The 17,544-nt window shown below is 44.5% G+C and overlaps 1 protein-coding gene across 3 annotated transcripts in view; it reads right to left on the bottom strand.

Moving 5' to 3' along the window:
* Positions 1 to 17,544, bottom strand: part of PDGFA (platelet derived growth factor subunit A) — a 63,172-nt gene that overhangs the window by 12,457 nt on the left and 33,171 nt on the right. For all 3 annotated transcript variants that reach the window (XM_033166893.1, XM_033166892.1, XM_033166894.1), the window contains exons 3-4: positions 12,199 to 12,303; positions 8,849 to 9,036 (exon numbers count right to left, since the gene is read on the bottom strand). In XM_033166893.1, the coding sequence (XP_033022784.1) occupies positions 8,849 to 9,036; positions 12,199 to 12,303 (293 nt within the window). The remainder of the gene's footprint in view (positions 1 to 8,848; positions 9,037 to 12,198; positions 12,304 to 17,544) is intronic.

Raw genomic sequence — 17,544 nt, 5'->3', positions numbered from 1 at the left:
CAACACAAAAGCCAGCAGGACAGAAAAGTGACAGCTGAGAGACCAAGAATGTTTGCACAAAGTGGCTCAAGAAGCGATAGCTGGATTATGCTTCAGGGGGAAAGGAATTAATGGATGGGGCTTTTTGGAAGGCAAAGTGGATTTACAACATTCATCCATCCTACTGGAAACGCGCAACAGAAGACAGCATCTTCTTAACTACATGACAAGGGAGAAAGGCTGTCCGGGTAGACAGAGAAGATATGTGGAGATCAAATTACGAAAGGGCAATTTGGTAAATGGAAGGCATTCATTTGTTTAGTCACCAGCAGCCTATTGCCAAGATGGGTTTAACGCTACTACATTTCACACAAGGCTCAGCAACGGCTACACCATGCCCTTAATTCAGTAGAAATTAACATTTAAAGGCTACTGGACTCCATACGAATACGGGGGGGGGGGGAGAGAAGATTGCTGGAATGTGTGAGTAAAGGTGCAGATTGATAGCATGATGCATGATTTAGAAGTTTCAGTTTGGCGATTCCTTGGTGTGGCAGAAGTCCAGGAAGCAAACTGAATGTTGCTGGTGTGTAACTAAATCTCTCTTTTTTTTTTCGTTCAGAGACATGCTCAAACTTACTTGTTGTAAGTTTTAAGTTAAGTCTGCTGCAACTGGATTTCTTGTGGACTGTGCCAATCCTGACTGTATTGGATTTGTGACCATTATACTCATTTGCCTTCACTAGCAGTAAAACTCTGCTGGATGAAATATAATTGCCTCTGGTCTATTTTTTTTGGGGGGGGGGAATCCTGCAACGTGTTTAAATTTTTACTCTGCTAACGATACACTGGAGTTCTGCTCTGGATCAATATTGAGTAGAATTCCATGACATTAGAATCATTGTGAAATATGGGAAGTCAAGGTGGGAATCAATGTGACTGACTTTTTAATATTAGGCTATACTGTTTCATTTAAAATAGTTTTTAAAAATGCAACGACGAGTACAACGGCGTGAAACCAGATTAATATTCCAGAAAAGGTAACACTCCAGAACAGGCAATCACTCAGGCAGACTATATAAGGAACCAGGAAATCAAGATTTTTGAAACTCAAAAAATTAGAATATCATGGAAAGGTTCATTTCTTTCAGTAATTCAACTTAAAAGGTGAAACTAATATGTGAGATAGATTCATGACATGCAAATTGAGATATGTCAAGCCTTTGCTTGTTATAATTGTGATGATTATGGCGTACAGCTGATGAGAACCCCAAATGAACAATTTCAACTTTGGGGTTTTCATCAGCTGTACGCCATAATCATCACAATTATAACAAAGGCTTGACATAGCTCGCTTTGCATGTCATGAGTCTATCTCATATATTAAACTCCAGTAGCTAATGAAAACAATTGCTTACATAAATGGACTTTTCCACGATATTCTAATTTTCCGAGTTTCACCTGTAGATTTGGCTAAAGCTAATTGCGCTTCCTGGTGTGGTGTGATGAACCTTAAGAATAGCCAATTAAAAAAAGAAATGTCTAATTATTACCACTCACTCTATCGGCTGTGCTGTGAGAGCATCAGACTGCCTCAGTGGGAGAGATAGGAAGCAGGGCTCATTTCACCAGCTTTGCTGGAAGCCCAGCTCCATCAGGCCCCATCTGCCCCTGAAAGTGTGCCAGCTGGTCTTTATGGAAACAACTGTTTGGAAAGCGGCGCCCGAGTTTGAATTTCATCTTCCTCTTCCCTCCCTGTCCCTCTTCCCTTGCGTGCCATGCTTTCTTTTTTGTTCTTCTGAAGACTGTAAGCCTGTAGGCAGCGGATGTCTTGTGAAAAGCAAGGAACAGATGCTCTTAAAAAAATAATTTTGTTGGACGCTAACATTGGGAAAGGACTGGAACAGAGCAAGGTATGGAATGGGCAGCTGCGATTTTGACTGCTACACAGAAAAGGCCCATCAGAACATCACCATCAGTGGAACGCCGTGACATCAACATGGGGCCACCTTAATAATAATAATAATAATAATAATAATAATAAAGCAGCATTCACAATTGGGGTATTAAGTAAGGAATGCAAAGAACTATTCTTCCCCCTCCACTAGCTCCAGCTGCACGGCCTGGCCCATTCACCATGCATGTACCATCTGAGATGAATACAGTGGTACCTTGGGTTAACGTGGTCCTCCTTTATTACATATGCATCCAAGAAAGAACATGCATTTAAACCACCTATAACACATGGGAACATGTGGAATTATATTTATTAAACCAGCAACTGTAGAAATATTTTTTTTTTTGTTGATTATAGTACTAATGTAATTACCTGGACGTAGTTGGGGCTGTTTGGGGGGTAGGGGAACACTGTATTTGATTGCTTGTATTTGATTATATGTTTTTCTTACATTCAACAAATAAAATATTTTTTTTTAAAAAAAGTACTTAATTCGTTCCGGAGGTCCATTCTTAACCTGAAACTGTTCTTAACCTGAAGCACCACTTTAGCTAATGGGGCCTCCCGCTGCCGCTGCGCCACCAGAGCACGATTTCTGTTCTTATCCTGAAGCAAAGTTCTTAACCTGCAGCATTATTTCTGGGTTAGTGGAGTCTGTAACCTGAAGCGTATGTAACCCGAGGTACCGCTGTATTATGATACTGAAGCAATACAATCCAGCTTCCTTGGGCAGTTGATCCTGTTCATTTGGCAGCATTCTCCAGCAACCAGCCTAGGGAGGAGAGGCTAGCTTTATGGCACCGCGTCCCTGGCTCAAGACAGGCAGTGCATTTGACTTCCCAGTGCTCTCGTCAGTCTCTTGGCCTTTGCAGTCCTTGCATCCTACACAGTGACCTCTCCACTAACTGGATAAACTTGCAGTCAGAGGGGGCTTATTAAGGAAGGCGCGATGATCTCACCATCTTGTCAATAAAGCACGGGTGAGAAATGGAGGTCTTTTTTCACTGTCAACCCCAAAAGGGGGGCCTTTTACATAAGCTTGACATCATAGGAACAGAACAAGGGAGCCTCTCAACTCCGTTCTGGGAAGAAGCAAAACAGATCCCATCATCCTCCAGCCCTCGCCACCTTCCGTGTGACCCCAAAAGAGGATCTTCTGGATTATGATACACTCAAGCCATTCATCTCCGCAACATGGGAATTCCCAAGAGCTTGAGAAACAATTAGTTATATCAAAGAGAGAAAGAGAGTACATCTGACGCAGGAGGAAATAAATATGGATTTTCTTGTTTGGAGAGAGTACTGGTGTGGTGGCGGGGGGGGGGGGTCAGGCAGCCCCTCTCTACAAAGGACACACTGCTCCGAAGTGACTCCTCGTTTTTAATTAACGTTTTGAAGGGGGAGGATTTTCTCAAGACCTCTGGAGCACAACATCTAAAAAACAGTGGGCATGGGTCACAACGTGATGTCGCTTGTTAATCTAAGCGGCTAAACACCAGCAGATAAGAATTATCCAGTTTCTCAAGAGTAGCGATGATCCAAATCCAAAGAACTGTACAAACAAAAGGGGGATTTAAGATTTTTACAGGCAACTCCCCACGTGCTTGTGTTCGAGTCACGGGCGAACACGCACATGCGCACTGCCACAAAATAAATTAAACCTCGAAGTGGCCCGTAAACAGTGTCGAAGCAGCTTCAAGCAATCCCATGAGCCTTTTCCATTGCAATCCCACAAGCCTTTGCACCAACCTTTGAGGCCTGTGGAGAGTTGGAGTTTGGAGGACGTTTGGTGGGAGTCTGGTAAGTGCTGATGGTTTTTGAAAGTGTGTTTCCAAGGTGTGCTTCCAGAGCTGGACCTCAGTGTCCGGACTGAACAATGGGGGTTCCAGACACTCCTTCAGGTACAAAAGGGCTGAAGCCATTTAGGGTTTTAAAGGACAGCACCAACACTTTGAATTGTGCTCAGAAATGTACCAAGAGCCAATGTAGACCTTTTAGGACCAGCTTTTTGCATGCTCCCCTGCCCTTTTTCTACTACTGGGGAAATTCATGCTGTGCCATCATGACCCAGAGCAAGTTGTATGTTAATGATGACCCATGCGTCATGTAACAGATGCTCACCTATGACTAACCGGGAAGATGCTTCTAAGGAATGCTTCTATCGCTTCCCAGAAACATATTTTCCCAGGGCCCCCAGCAGATTCTTGGCTATAGCACTCGAGTGATCTGGTTCCAAGTGCCTGCGTTTCTGTTCTCAAGCCCAGGGGTCACCAACCTTTTTGGCCCAATGGGCACATTTCAAAAATTAGCTGCAAAAAAATGGATGGGTGTGGCAGAACACAAACCTTACCATGGGAAGTCAGCTTTGCCCTGCTGATCCTGATTGTGGAGACCACTCTTTATTGATTTTACACACACACACACACACACACACACACTTGCTGTCTAATAGCAGCAGGGAGCATTCCTCAGTACAGTGGTACCTCAGGTTACAGACGCTTCAGGTTACAGACTCCGCTAACCCAGAAATAACGCTTCAGGTTAAGAACTTTGCTTCAGGATAAGAACAGAAATCGTGCTCTGGCGGCGCAGCAGCAGCGGGAGGTCCCATTAGCTAAAGTGGTGCTTCAGATTAAGAACAGTTTCAGGTTAAGAACGGACCTCCAGAACGAATTAAGTACGTAGCCAGAGGTACCACTGTACCTGGAAAAATATACAAGGTGGATGCAACACACTCTCCTTTCACAGAAATTGCTTTGAAGGCACCAGCACAATTCACCCCGTAACTTTCTTTCTAGGACAGCTAGAGACTTACATTTTAAGAAAAGAAAGAAAGAAAGCTCAAAGTCCAGGACACCAGTGAAACTCTCCCAAGCATCATGGCACCCTCTGACTCCTAGCTGGCACCCCCTGCTCTAAGCAGTAGCCAGCATTTTCATGGCACACCGCAACTTCAGCAAGCACCTCCGGCCTCCCCCACCCTGAGCAAGGAGGCCCAAGTTAAATGATGCTCAGAGCTAACCAGTCAACTCTGGCAAGTCAAAACCGCTTACAGGCTTAACTGCAGTGCAGATAGGACCCCAATCATCTCTCCGCATCAAAAGGAGCAACACAATCTCCATCCACCATAAATGCTGCAGCAGCAAGCAGCTCATGTTTGCTAAACAGCTGTGTTTGTTCTTGAGACTGCAGGTTAATTAAATTGTCTCCGATCCTCCTTTGCTTTTAAAATTAATGTTTGCCAAGCGTATTGAGGAGATATATGTGTGTTTAAGAACTCGCTTGAAAATAGAATTGGTTCCGGGAAGCCTGATGAAGGTTGTGTGTGGCAACAAACACCTGAATATCAAAACAGTACTGCGCCCTTTCCCAAAGTGGATTATTTTCAATTTAAGATTAATACAAGTGGGTGAGAGAGAATTGCAGAATTGGTGAGTTGGAAGATGCATTTGGATCGATGTGGTGCTGTGCTACCCTAGTTGCAAAGTAGCTTTACTTTCTCCCAGACACACCTGTCCAGGTATTTCAGATCTTCTCTGGAAGCCTTTCTATAGGTTCTTCCACTTACTTAACAGCCAATGCTGCTTATCAACACAAGTTATAGGTCAGGACAGGATAGGGTCTCCTGAATACAACAACCCCCCCCCCCCCCCCAGCCTATGGAATTTTGTCATGCGGGAGATGCATATGGCCTCTTCAGCAAAGGCAAGTAAATACATATCTTTTCACCTAGACTTTCAGAGAGAAATGATGATTTCGGACAGGGTTATTATTAAACACCACTGCAGTATTTATATGATGAATGAACAACAACAAAACTGGATTGTTACTTTTTAATGTTTGCTTGCTGCATCCAGAATTCTAATTTGAATGTTATTGTTTTAATATTTATTTGCTTTCTTTTGGTGTCATTATCACAAATTGTATTTGGGTGGTAATTTTTTTAATGGAAATCACCCGAAGAACTTATACAAACGTAACAAAGCAAGTAGAAGATAAATGAAAGTAATCAGATGATAGCAATCTGCAGGCTATTAGGAAAGGAAACGCAAGTACGTGTGGGCAGGTGAGATAGCTATATTTTATGAGTTATTAACCAGGGAAGTTCAATCCCAGGCATCTCCAGCTAAGAAAACGATCTCGTGGAGCATGGCTCCCAGGACCATGGACAGCTGCTGCTGCTGCTGCTAGCCAGAGGTTTAGATGCTCATGTAGACGGGCCAATGGTGTGACTCTGCACAAAGGCAGTTCACACTTCCAATAAGAAAACAGAGCAACCTGGTCTCCTTGGCTTTCTATGTGCAGGGAACGTTACTGTGCGGACGTTTATTCTATCAAATTGAAATCTTGGTACCAATTTTAAATAAAAGAGTTATCAGTGACAGCTGAAAGCCTACCTATTTGCACAGCAAAAAAAGAAAAAGAAAAAAAAGAAAAAAAGAAAAAAAACAACCCGGACAGGCAGTATCTTATCAATAACATTTGCTCCAACAAAATTTTATCTTGATATTTTTACAGGAGCTTCTCATGTTAAAAAAAACTTCCTTTCCCCCACTGATAAAACTCTTTCACAGGAACTTACTATTATACAAAATTTGCTTATCTGATATATAATACAGATTTCCGGTACTTATCTATTTCTCATTATTCGCTTCTTCAGCTATACGTCTGCACAAAACAGATACATAATAGGTTTCCTCATTGATAAACCCAAAGAACCTAGTCTTGTTGCTGACTCAACGAGGTGCACTAAGTATACATGTGCTGATACTTAAAATGTGCAGATTAAATTAATTAAAGTTGATACAAACCTCTTCCTATTCTCTTTCATACAAAACAACACCGGTATTCAAAATATATTTGAATGAATACTTTCTTTTCATAGCTTTTGCATACAGTTAACAGGGGGACCAAGCCCAAGCTAATGAACAAATACCACTCATTTTCCAAAATGTCTGTTTGATAGATTGTGGCAAGCAGAAAAAATGGATTTCGCCTAATGAGTAAATGTGGAATCAAGCCATAAGGAATCTCAAATCCCAGGAGATGAGAATACCGTATATGAAACACATTTCCCTCCCACCAGCAGATCAAAAGCACTGTATTTCCACAAATAAAAGCCCAATTTAGCCTACATAATATTTAATTAAGGAAACATGACTGTACAAGGATTTTTACATTCAAAATGTCCCCTGAGTCATTTTATCATTTTCAAATCAAGAACCAGGCTGTGGGAGTTTGTGGGAAAGGCATAATCAGGCCTGTTTGCTTGTTAATGCTATTTAGCATTCCTACACATTTGGGGTCATAACTGACCCCAGAGGGGGATAAAACAAAACAAAAAAATATATTTTATTTTTAAAACAAAACACCACCCCTAATCTGCGGCACTTCATTCTTTACATACTTCTCTGCAAAAAGGGGGAGGGTTGTCTAGTGTGTTCCAGGCCACACTACCATTGTGAACATGGATGTTTTAATTTTCAGGGTTTCTCTAAAAGCTAGTCACTTCGGCTGGAACACAATGTTTGAATGCAAAATGTCCTCAGGAAGAGCTGGGAGAGCTTTGTCTGAAAACCTGGAGAACCACTAAGCCAGAAAGACAAATGGCCTGATGACTAAGGGCTAGACATTTGTCCCATGTCTAGAAAGCTGGGTCTGGAAGCTTTTTTTGATTCTCCCAGCGCTTTCTCTAGGAAAACCCACCGTTGGCCACTGAATTGGAACCAATGTCCACCAGACAGAAAACCCAATTGATGTTTGCTCCGATTCAGTGGTAAGCAGTGTATTTTCCCGGGGGGAAATGGCAGGACAAACAGAATTGCAGAGTTGGAAGGGACCACGAGGGCCATCCAGATTAAGATCCTGATGCTCTACTGACTGAGCTATCCCAACTCAAACGTGGATGAGCCCTCAGCATAAAGCAGCATCATATGTGGTAAACGGCTAAATGGGCCAGTTTGCCCTTGCTTATAATGGGAGAGAAACTAAAGTATTGCACACCGAAACTCACTACTCTCAGAGCTCGTCCACACTTTGTTTGTCCCCCCCCACCTAGGAAGCACGGGTTCGAGTGGTTTTCTGCTCGTTCCGTACTTTCTAGGCATGTTTCTAAGTGGTTTTCCATTTGCTCCACCACTTTACCCTGGAAATTCCACTCTTTTAACACTGAATTGGAGCAAATTGTCTAGTGGAAGTGCCCTCATTTATCACCACCACAGCTAATTCGCTTAGCTATTCTTTAAAGTGTTTACCATCAGCACTGCTTGCGGTGCACCTCCGGCGGGGTTTGTGTGTGTGTGTGTGTGTGTGTGAGAGAGACACTAAAAGGCAGCTTTGCCCAACTTAGGTGTCCTCCAGTCATTTTGGACCAGGGGTCAGTCGTGGGCCAGTCAACCGTCCCTCAGACCATGTGGTGGGCCGGGACTATATTTTGAAGGGGGGAAATGAACGAATTCTTATGCCCCACAAATAACCCAGAGATGCATTTTAAATAAAAGAACACATTCTACTCATGTAAAAACACGCTGGTTCCCGGACCGTCCGTGGGCCGAATTGAGAAGGCGATTGGGCCGCATCCAGCCCACGGGCCTTAGGTGGCCTACCCCTGTTTTGGACCATCATCCATGGTCACTGGCCATACCAACAATGCGTGATGAGACTTGCCGTCTAAAATCATCTGCCAGTACCCAGGTTGGGGAAGGCCGAGCAAAGGTGAAACCAAGTGAGAACCAATAGGAATTCACACTGGATGATGATGATTTATTCACCAAAATGAAAACAAACAACTGAATAACCTCCCTTGGCTGCCAAGGCAAGGAAAATGTAAACAACAGGATGCATAGAAAATGCTGAATCACCTCTTCCCTCAAAACACCCACCCCGCTGCACCCGAGTTCCATTTCTCCTCACCTTGACGCTTCTGTGGTGTATCCGCGACGGCTGGCATTTCACACTGCTGGTGTTGCAACAGCCCGTGCAACGCTTCACCTCCACGCACGGCGGCCATATCAGAAAATTAGCAGACGTCGGGTCGATCTGACTCCGAGGTATCTCGTAAATTACGGTTCGCGTTTTGCAGACGGCAGGAATGGCTTCCTCTGCAGAGGGGGGAAATGGGTGTGCCCAGATAAGCGACGGCCTCTGCTTCGAAACAAGTCCGCCAGCTGTGTGCCGGACCCCGCGGTCTGCGTGTGGCAATGGTAGGGGGAACCCCTCTCCCTGCTCTTGCAATATATAATAAACAATAACCGTTGCAAGCATAGAATCATAGAGTTGGAAGAGACCACAAGGGCCATCCAGTCCAACCCCCTGCCAAGCAGGATACACCATCAAAGCATTTCTGACAGATGGCTGTCAAGCCTCCGCTTAAAGACCTCCAAAGAAGGAGACTCCACCACACTCCTTGGCAGCAAATTCCACTGTCAAACAGCTCTTACTGTCAGGAAGTTCTTCCTAATGTTTAGGTGGAATCTTCTTTCTTGTAGTTTGAATCCATTGCCCCGTGTCCGCTTCTCTGGAGCAGCAGAAAACAACCTTTCTCCCTCCTCTATATGACATCCTTTGATATACTTGAATATTGAGATCTCCTTGCAATATTCACCCATAAGGGCATTCAGGACACCACGAACGAAAGGATATATTGGCACACTGTACAGATAGCTTGCAAGAATATCCTCTAACTAAGGAGATCTCTCCAAAGTCCACCATGGGACTGTAGGGGAGTCTATTCTTCCTGTCCTGCGTGTGATATAAACGATTGTCATCGTATTTGTGCCTTCTGATAACACCCGAAATAACACACCAGCCTAGCTGTGATGAAGCTCTGCGTTTTGGCTTTAAAGGGGGGTGGTGGTATTTTAAATAAATAAATAAATAAATAAGCAAGCAGCTAGGCTGGTGTGTTATTTCGGGTGTTTTCAGAAGGCACAATGCAGTGCAGCTTTCAGTGGGCAGTCCTAGGTAGCAATCTAGGTCCCCCTGATAGCAAAACAGCCTCCAGACGACAGCAATTCTGCTCCGTTTTAAAAGCAGCCTTCTGTTCCGATAGTTCCGATATTATATTTGATCTGGCAGAGGGTATCTTCGGAGCAAGCAGGTTGCTGAACCAGTTGTAACAATGCATGTTCATAAAGCACCACTGTTTAAGGTCAATTAGTACCCATTTAATTCTAACGCCCTTGCTTCTGCCAGAACATTACTGTTAACAGTACTGTTTATTAGGGTGAAGATAGATGTAATATTTTAAAATAAATTGCAGCGACTTCCTCCCAGCTCCGCAGTTTGTATGATGTAAGGCACAGTTTGTGAAGGTTGAAGGCTGCGTTGGGTATCAGCTTAGCCCTAACCCAACGTGCTGGGTAAACTGTTTGTCTTTTTGCATACATTTAGTCCCATATATCAGTTTAAATAATAACCCATTATCTTCTTTTCGTTCTTTTTTTTCTGAAAGGAAACATTTAAAAAACAAGTTGCAGCAGTGTTTCGGGAATTAGGGGGAGGTATAACTGGGAAACTAGCCAATCAGGGATATTCAGAGATGACTTTTGCTGCAAACTCACTGTACTGTTTTTGGTACTTCTGTCTGGTGCCTGACTGTGGAAAGCAAATGGTATTTTTGTGGCAATGGTTCTCTCTCCAAAACAGCCCCATACCTTTATAAACGTTGAGAGGAATTCAGTATAGTGCTACAGCGCCATTCACATGCTTTTCCGTAGCTGCTAAGTTTTGCATTCTGTTTGGGCTTTTTACACAACCCAAAAGCCACTTCTGAAATGATAGTGGAATATGGTGGAACTTTAGCGCTCATTTCTGTTTTAATTACTTTAAAAAAAAAAACCATTTGCAGATAATACAGAAATGAGTGCTAAACTTGCAGTACGCTTAGTTGCAGTAGCGGAATGTCATGTGCAAGAGAAGCTTCCTATGGTTGGATGTGCAACAATTTGCTGTAGCCCCAATACCTGCCATTGCACCAACGTCCACAACGTCCTGACACTAGTGCCAACAGCCCTTGCAGCAGTCAGAGGCGTAGGAGGGGTGTGTGGTGGGGGGGCGGACCGCCCCGGGTGCCCTCACTGAGGGGAGTGACATTCGACGCTCAGCCCGCCCATGACTCCCAAGCCTACCCCGAGCCGTTGGGGTAAGGGGGGGAGCTGTGCCACTTTGCCGGCAGCATTCCCCCCTTTCCCCTTTGTTTTGACAGCTTGGAGGAGGCTTGGGAGTCACGGGCAGGCGACGCACCAAATGTCCGCCATGGGCGGCTCACTCCACCCCCAGCTGCAGGGCACCCAAGCGCTATCCTGCGCCTGGGAGGGCAACCTCCGCGTCACGCCCCCCCCCCTCGGGAGCGCACCCACCCTGGGCAGAGGAGGCATATTCTCTGCCATTGGCAGCAGTACAAAAGGAAGTCCAGAGGGGGAGGGTCAGATGCTCTTCCACTTGCTTTCTCCAGCCTAACAACTATTTCTACTACCGGCATTCTCAGAACAGCAACTCGTGCAGCGATGCAACGGGCAGGCTCCTCTAAGGTTGAGCCGCTTGGTATGTTATTTGCTTTGTAAAAAGACCTGTCACACCCAACACAGAGATGCCGGTCCAGCCTCCTCTTCCCCGCTGTCCCCTCAGAGGCTGATGATTGAGAATGAAGCCGGAAATGGGTCGCACAGAGATGCAGCAAGCGGACTCTTCTCTGGAAGGGTGATCTGGGCTCCCTTAGGCTTTCCATTATTTAATTTACTCTTCCCAACGTGATCTCAGGGTTGCACCGGTCTGTGGCCGGCGGCTAATCTGAAAACGACTGAAAGGAACAGACACTGCTCTGCATTTCCTAACTCACATTTCCATATGAGCGTGCTGCAGCAAAAGAAATAATTTTCTGGATGAGCTACCCCACTAGAAGTTGACTGACTTGTGCAAAAGAACTAATAATAATAATAATAATAATAATAATAATAATAATAATAATAAAGCGTATGGGGAGTGTCCTCCTTGGGTTTTAACAGGCATAGGCAAATTCGGCCCTCCAGAGGTTTCGGGACTACAACTCCCATCATCCCTAGCTAACAGGACCAGTGGTCAGGGATGATGGGAATTGTAGTCTCAAAACATCTGGAGGTCCGAGTTTGCCTATGCCTGGTTTATAAGGTCATTTTTCTTTCCACCCTTAAAAAAAAGACTCATTTTTCAGGACCAGTCCTTCCATCCCTGCCTCATGGCATATTTTTTTAAAAAAATATATGTTTGGTTTTCCCATTCCTTACCAACACTTCTTTTCCTGCGAATAGGTCTGGGACGATTTTCTTGCCCGTGTTTGACAGAGTGAATGCTATGCGGTATCAAGTTTGTCTCTGACGGATCATCATATCCTAAAAACGAGACAACAAAACAGTCAGCCCTGTTTGTTATTATTTATTTGGTTTTTATTTATTTATTTAAAGAGCCTACTTCATTTGAATATATATATTCCAATTACAAAGGAGCAATACATTAACCAACATTAGATTAAGCCTTCATTAAGTCTCTTACACACATCTACTTTGAGTCATTCTATGCCAGAAACAAGAACCACTTTCCTAGGAAATCATCCTTGAAATTATCTGTTTTGTATAAATCATTTATAGCTCTCCCTTCCAGCTCTACCATTCGGGAAGTGGCTTAGCAGCAATAAACTCCATTATGTAAAAAATAATAATTATCTAACACATACCTTACCAAGAAATATCAGGAAACCTATTTTATGTCTACAGGCAAGAAACAGATTATTTGCAAAGTACTTGGGAGTCAAATTCCAAACTAAGGAAAGCAAAATTAACTGCTCTAACCACAAAACTTCAAGGTGCAATTCAGGCCTGGAGGCCAGAGATTATTTCCATAATGAATAAACTCTCAAGCTCCTATCGGAATCATCTTTTTCTTTCCTTTCTAGAATGGTTGGATATTGGGCTCTGTATCTGTTTCGCTACGAGAAGGATTCATACTCACCTGTAGTAATGTATGGCAAGTTTCACTAAAAACAATAAAAATTAAAACATAGAAGTCCAAAATGAACACATGAAAACATAAAACAAGACCACAGGGCATGCAATTTTGTGTGGGTTCAAGTACCCTCTGAAAAAGCCATATATTAACCTACTAGCTGGGATGCTACCACTGAAAAGGTGCCACAATGGAAAGAAGCACATATTATTAATATTATTATTATTATTAATTCTTACTATTATTCATTAAATTTGCATGCCGCCCTTCACCCACAGATCTCAGGGAGGTTCGCGGCATAATAATACAACTATTGTATCGTATTGTATTGTAATAATAATACAATATAAAAACACAAAATGCAGAATAAAAACAAAAACAAAACAATAACCCTCCTTCCCACAACCACATTTTGAATAAAATAGGATATTAATCAGCCAAAGGCCTGGCTGAAGAGGAACCTTTTCACCTGGCACCTAAAGGTGTATAACAGGCATGTCCAACAGGCAGATCGTGATGTCTGCAGTAGATCACTGGTAGATCATTGCCCCCCCCCAAAGATGCTGAACAACTGTGGCTCCCCTAAAAAAGGCTCAACATTTTACCTCATCCCTGAAAAAACTCAACAACTTTGCCCCGAACACAAAAAGGGCCTTCCTCCTTCCTAAAAAAGCTCAACAACTCTGACCTGAACCCCAAAAAAGGGGGTAGATCACTTCCAGTTTATAACTCTGTGAGTAGATCGCAGTCTCTTGGGTGTTGGCCACCCCTGGTGTATAAGGAAGGCACCAGGCAGGCCTCCCTGGGGCGAGCATTCCACTGGCAATGGAAGGAAAGGCCTGGGCCATATGTCACACTAAGACAAGCCTTGGCTTAGCGCAAATGCGTGAGCTCCCAGAAATGTGCTTGCAGCTGCTTTGATCCTCCCCAGGTCTTCTTTGCTGCTGTACCTACCGTATCTATTTCCCGTTTTTCAGCTTGCGGTTAGTCTGGTAAGACCTAAACCGCGAGCCTGGATTCCTACAGCATGCGATGCCAAACCTTGTCCTAGCGGACCAGCAAAGCATTTGCAAAGTGCTCTCCAGGAACCTGCGCACTGGCTCATCACAGCGGAGCATCACTCCTTTGCTTTCCTTGTGAATTACCCCAGCGGCTTTGCATTCGTGGGACGAAAGCACTGGAAGGTGGGAGTAGGTTTGCTTCTTCCTAATGGCTAATTGTGAAGAAGATGCTCTAAACCAGGGGTCGGCAAACTTTTCCGCCGGTGGGCTGGATTGCGCGCGCGGGGGAGCATGCACGCGCCCGCCGCTCTTTCCCCTCTGGCTTTCGGAGTCATGGCAGGGGAGGAGACGGCGTCTGCGGCTTCCTGCAGCCAATAGGAAGCCGTGGCTGCATCCCAAAAGTCAGTCCCTGCGCAGAGCTAAACTGGCGCTCCACGCAGGGACTGGCCAAGCAGGCGACAAGGGCCGGTTTAATGACCCCCTCGGGCTGTATCTGGCTCGCGGACCGTAGTTTGCTGACCCCTGCTCTAAACATTTTCCTTTATCTTGTGGGATGTAACATCACAAGAAAGCAGTCAAAAAGTGGACACACAGGGAGATGTTACTCCAGCCAGGAGGACTTCCTGTGACACTGGTCTGGTCCTCCCCCTCTGTGTGACCAGGTAGATGGGTGTGACCCTGTGAGACCCCATAAAAGGGCTGGTCACACATCCATCTTCCTCTCTTGATACTTTTGCTGTCTGCTGGCTCTTAGCCAGCAGCACGTGGGCTCAATCTCTACGTGGGATTAACCCGCACTTTCTTCTGTAGCTACAAACTAAAGCCTGCCTTCAGGGAACCTACTGTGAGCTGAATGTAAGTAAACTTCTCATTACTTTTAAGAGAAGACTGTTGTGTCTTTATTCTTTTTAAGAGGGATAAAAGGGGAATTTACCAGGAACAAATCCAGTCTGGACAAGCTAGCCTGGATTCCTTAACTCAAGGGATTCAAACAAATCTACCAACTAGCTTCCTGCAATATACAAGGGAATGTACTCTGCTACAAGCTCACTAGCGTGAGTGAGGAACGATAATATTTAATCAATATAGCCTCTCCTGCTATCCACAACATTCCCACACATCTCATTATTTAAAAGGCCCAAAGACTTTCTTTTTCACCTTGCAGCTATTGTCCGGTACCCCTGACCCCTCCACCCCATTAAAAAGATGTCATCACAGAGAGACAAATACACAACAGAGAGAACATTCTATCCACAGCCCATGTTTGGGGGGGGGGTATGAGATTGTAGCTGTTTGGGGATATTCTGTGCACCTCTAATGCAACTGCAGCATGGATATGGTGCATCTAAACCTTCTGGCCCTGTCAGTGCTCTCATGTGCTCTCACAGCCGCCGCCCCACCCCCGGGGGGGGGGAGAGAGAAAATCATGGAGTGAGCCTATGAACATGCAACAGGGTCTAATTTATATAGACACTTCCCCAAATATGCAACAAAAAAAGGTGAGGCCAGGAAGCACAACTTCTCCCTCTCCACAGAGTCGCAATCATACGAATAAGAATAAGAATAATTTATTATTATTTTTTATAAGAATTTATTGACCTTTTTCTTATAACAACATATACCCACACCCACACCTACAATTAAACAAATACAAAACGAATACATTGGTAAAACAAATACAAACAGTGTCAAGTTTTCTTGTTGCATCTTTTCTTTAAAAAGAAAATTTCTATTTCCATATCTTGACCATTGACTTCCCCTGCCCTTTCTCCTTCGAGTTCATATCCTTAATCTATTTTATAACCATTTCTCCTGAAATTCAAATTCAATTATATAGTTACACACAATTATATATTCAACATTTAACTAACAATGCATCCTCGTAGTAATATCTCATCATAATTCTTCTTCCATTGAAATCTTCACCAATCATTTATATCATATCTATCTCTTCTATCCTTTAAACTGCTGCTAATAACATAGTAACTCAAAATATCTCCTTTCATATTCAAACAAAAAATAAAACAGAAAGATTGTTGACAGTATTCACCCTCCGATTTCAAAATTCCATGACAGGCTACTTCAAATTTTACTTAGTGTTTCACCCCACACCCCCTCTGTCCATTATTCTTCTCCTGGTGGCATCAACACTGAATTTCCCTGTGGCTTCCCTCTCCAAGCGTCCACAGATCCAGGCACAGTCCAAAACTCTCCTTGCCACGAGCTCCAGGATGTCCATCTCGTCGTCTCTCAGCTTCTCCGGTTCTTTGTAGCATTCCTTTTCTTCTTGTAAAAACCATAATTCTCTGTCCCTGGCCCCCGAGCTCACACCTCGGGGACTGGATATAACAAATCTTACCGTCGCCTTGGGACTGCCACCCCCAAAAGGCGAGTTTCTTCTCCGAAGTAGCTCACTCATTTCTCTCCATCTTCCCAGACATCCTCTCAGCTCTTTGGCAAGACTTTCTTCCAAAGTGTTAAAAGTTTTAAAAGCCTCCTCTGTGGGCAATTGGTTCTCTTTCAGACCCCCACACAAGACTTTGACTTTCCTGTACAGCAGTTCCACCTTCAAAGCAGTGAGCCTCTGTTCGTCCGTTAGTCCAGAGTTCAGTACCAGTTCAAGGACGAAGCCCAGCATACTGGTAGAGGGGGAGGAAGTGGGTATCAAATTTCTACTCCTGCCTCTCTGTTCATCGCCATTTTCCTAAACTGGAGCGCAGATACCGCAACTTTAAATGGAGATATTTTCCACTAATTTACTTCCCAAGAAAAAAGTTTGCCAGTCTCATGTATCAATTTTAAGCACATTGTAGCAGTCCTGTAGCAGCAGTTGCTCAAATTGGTTAGCTTCTTTAACTCGAAGGGAAGAAGGCAGGCTGCCTTTCTCCTTCCCCCCGGATCGTTTCCAAAACTCGATTTCTGGTCAAATTAGTTACTCACGACCACCGGGTTCCTTTGGCTCCATTCTTCAAAGGTAGAACTAAGACGCTCACCGCGGGCTTTGTCGCCGCATTTGCATCCCGGTTGGGGCATATCCCCGTAAGCCCGGCTCCGTTGTCCCTTCACCCCCACTCCCCCTTTACAGGGGGGGCAAGGGAAGGGTTCGGAGCCTCCGTGGGCGCAGCCGGGGAGCCCAGGGTGCGGGACGCTCTTCCCGCACCCCAACCGGAGCCCCGCTTTGCGGTTGCGGGGCTCCTAACCCCCGGGATGGATCGGGCGCCTCGCAGCCGAAGCAGCCCCGACCACCCGCTATGGCGTCGCCAGCCGGAAGTCCCAGAATAAGAATAATTTATTATTTAGACCCCGCCCATCTGGCTGGGTTTCCCCAGCCACTATGGGCGGCTCCCAACAGAATATTAAAAACACGGTCAAACATCCAACATTAAAAACTTCCCTAAACAGGGTTGCCCTCAGATGTCTTCTAGAAGTCAGATAGTTGTTTATTTCCTTGACATCTGATGGGAGGGCGTTCCACAGGGCGGGCACCACTACCAAAAAGGCCCTCTGAACCGGAATGTGTGAAAAAGCTTGTCTATCTGTTATTGTATGGCCTTTTGCCTGCACAATATACTCTCTCACCCATACGCACACTCATGATCATTGATACCAGTCAACTGATCGGAATACTTT

Source organism: Lacerta agilis, chromosome 13 (genome assembly GCF_009819535.1).
Source record: "Lacerta agilis isolate rLacAgi1 chromosome 13, rLacAgi1.pri, whole genome shotgun sequence".
Classification (NCBI taxonomy): domain Eukaryota; kingdom Metazoa; phylum Chordata; class Lepidosauria; order Squamata; family Lacertidae; genus Lacerta; species Lacerta agilis.
The sequence above is the reverse complement of the archived record's forward strand: the minus strand, read 5'-3'. Positions and strand labels throughout refer to the sequence as shown.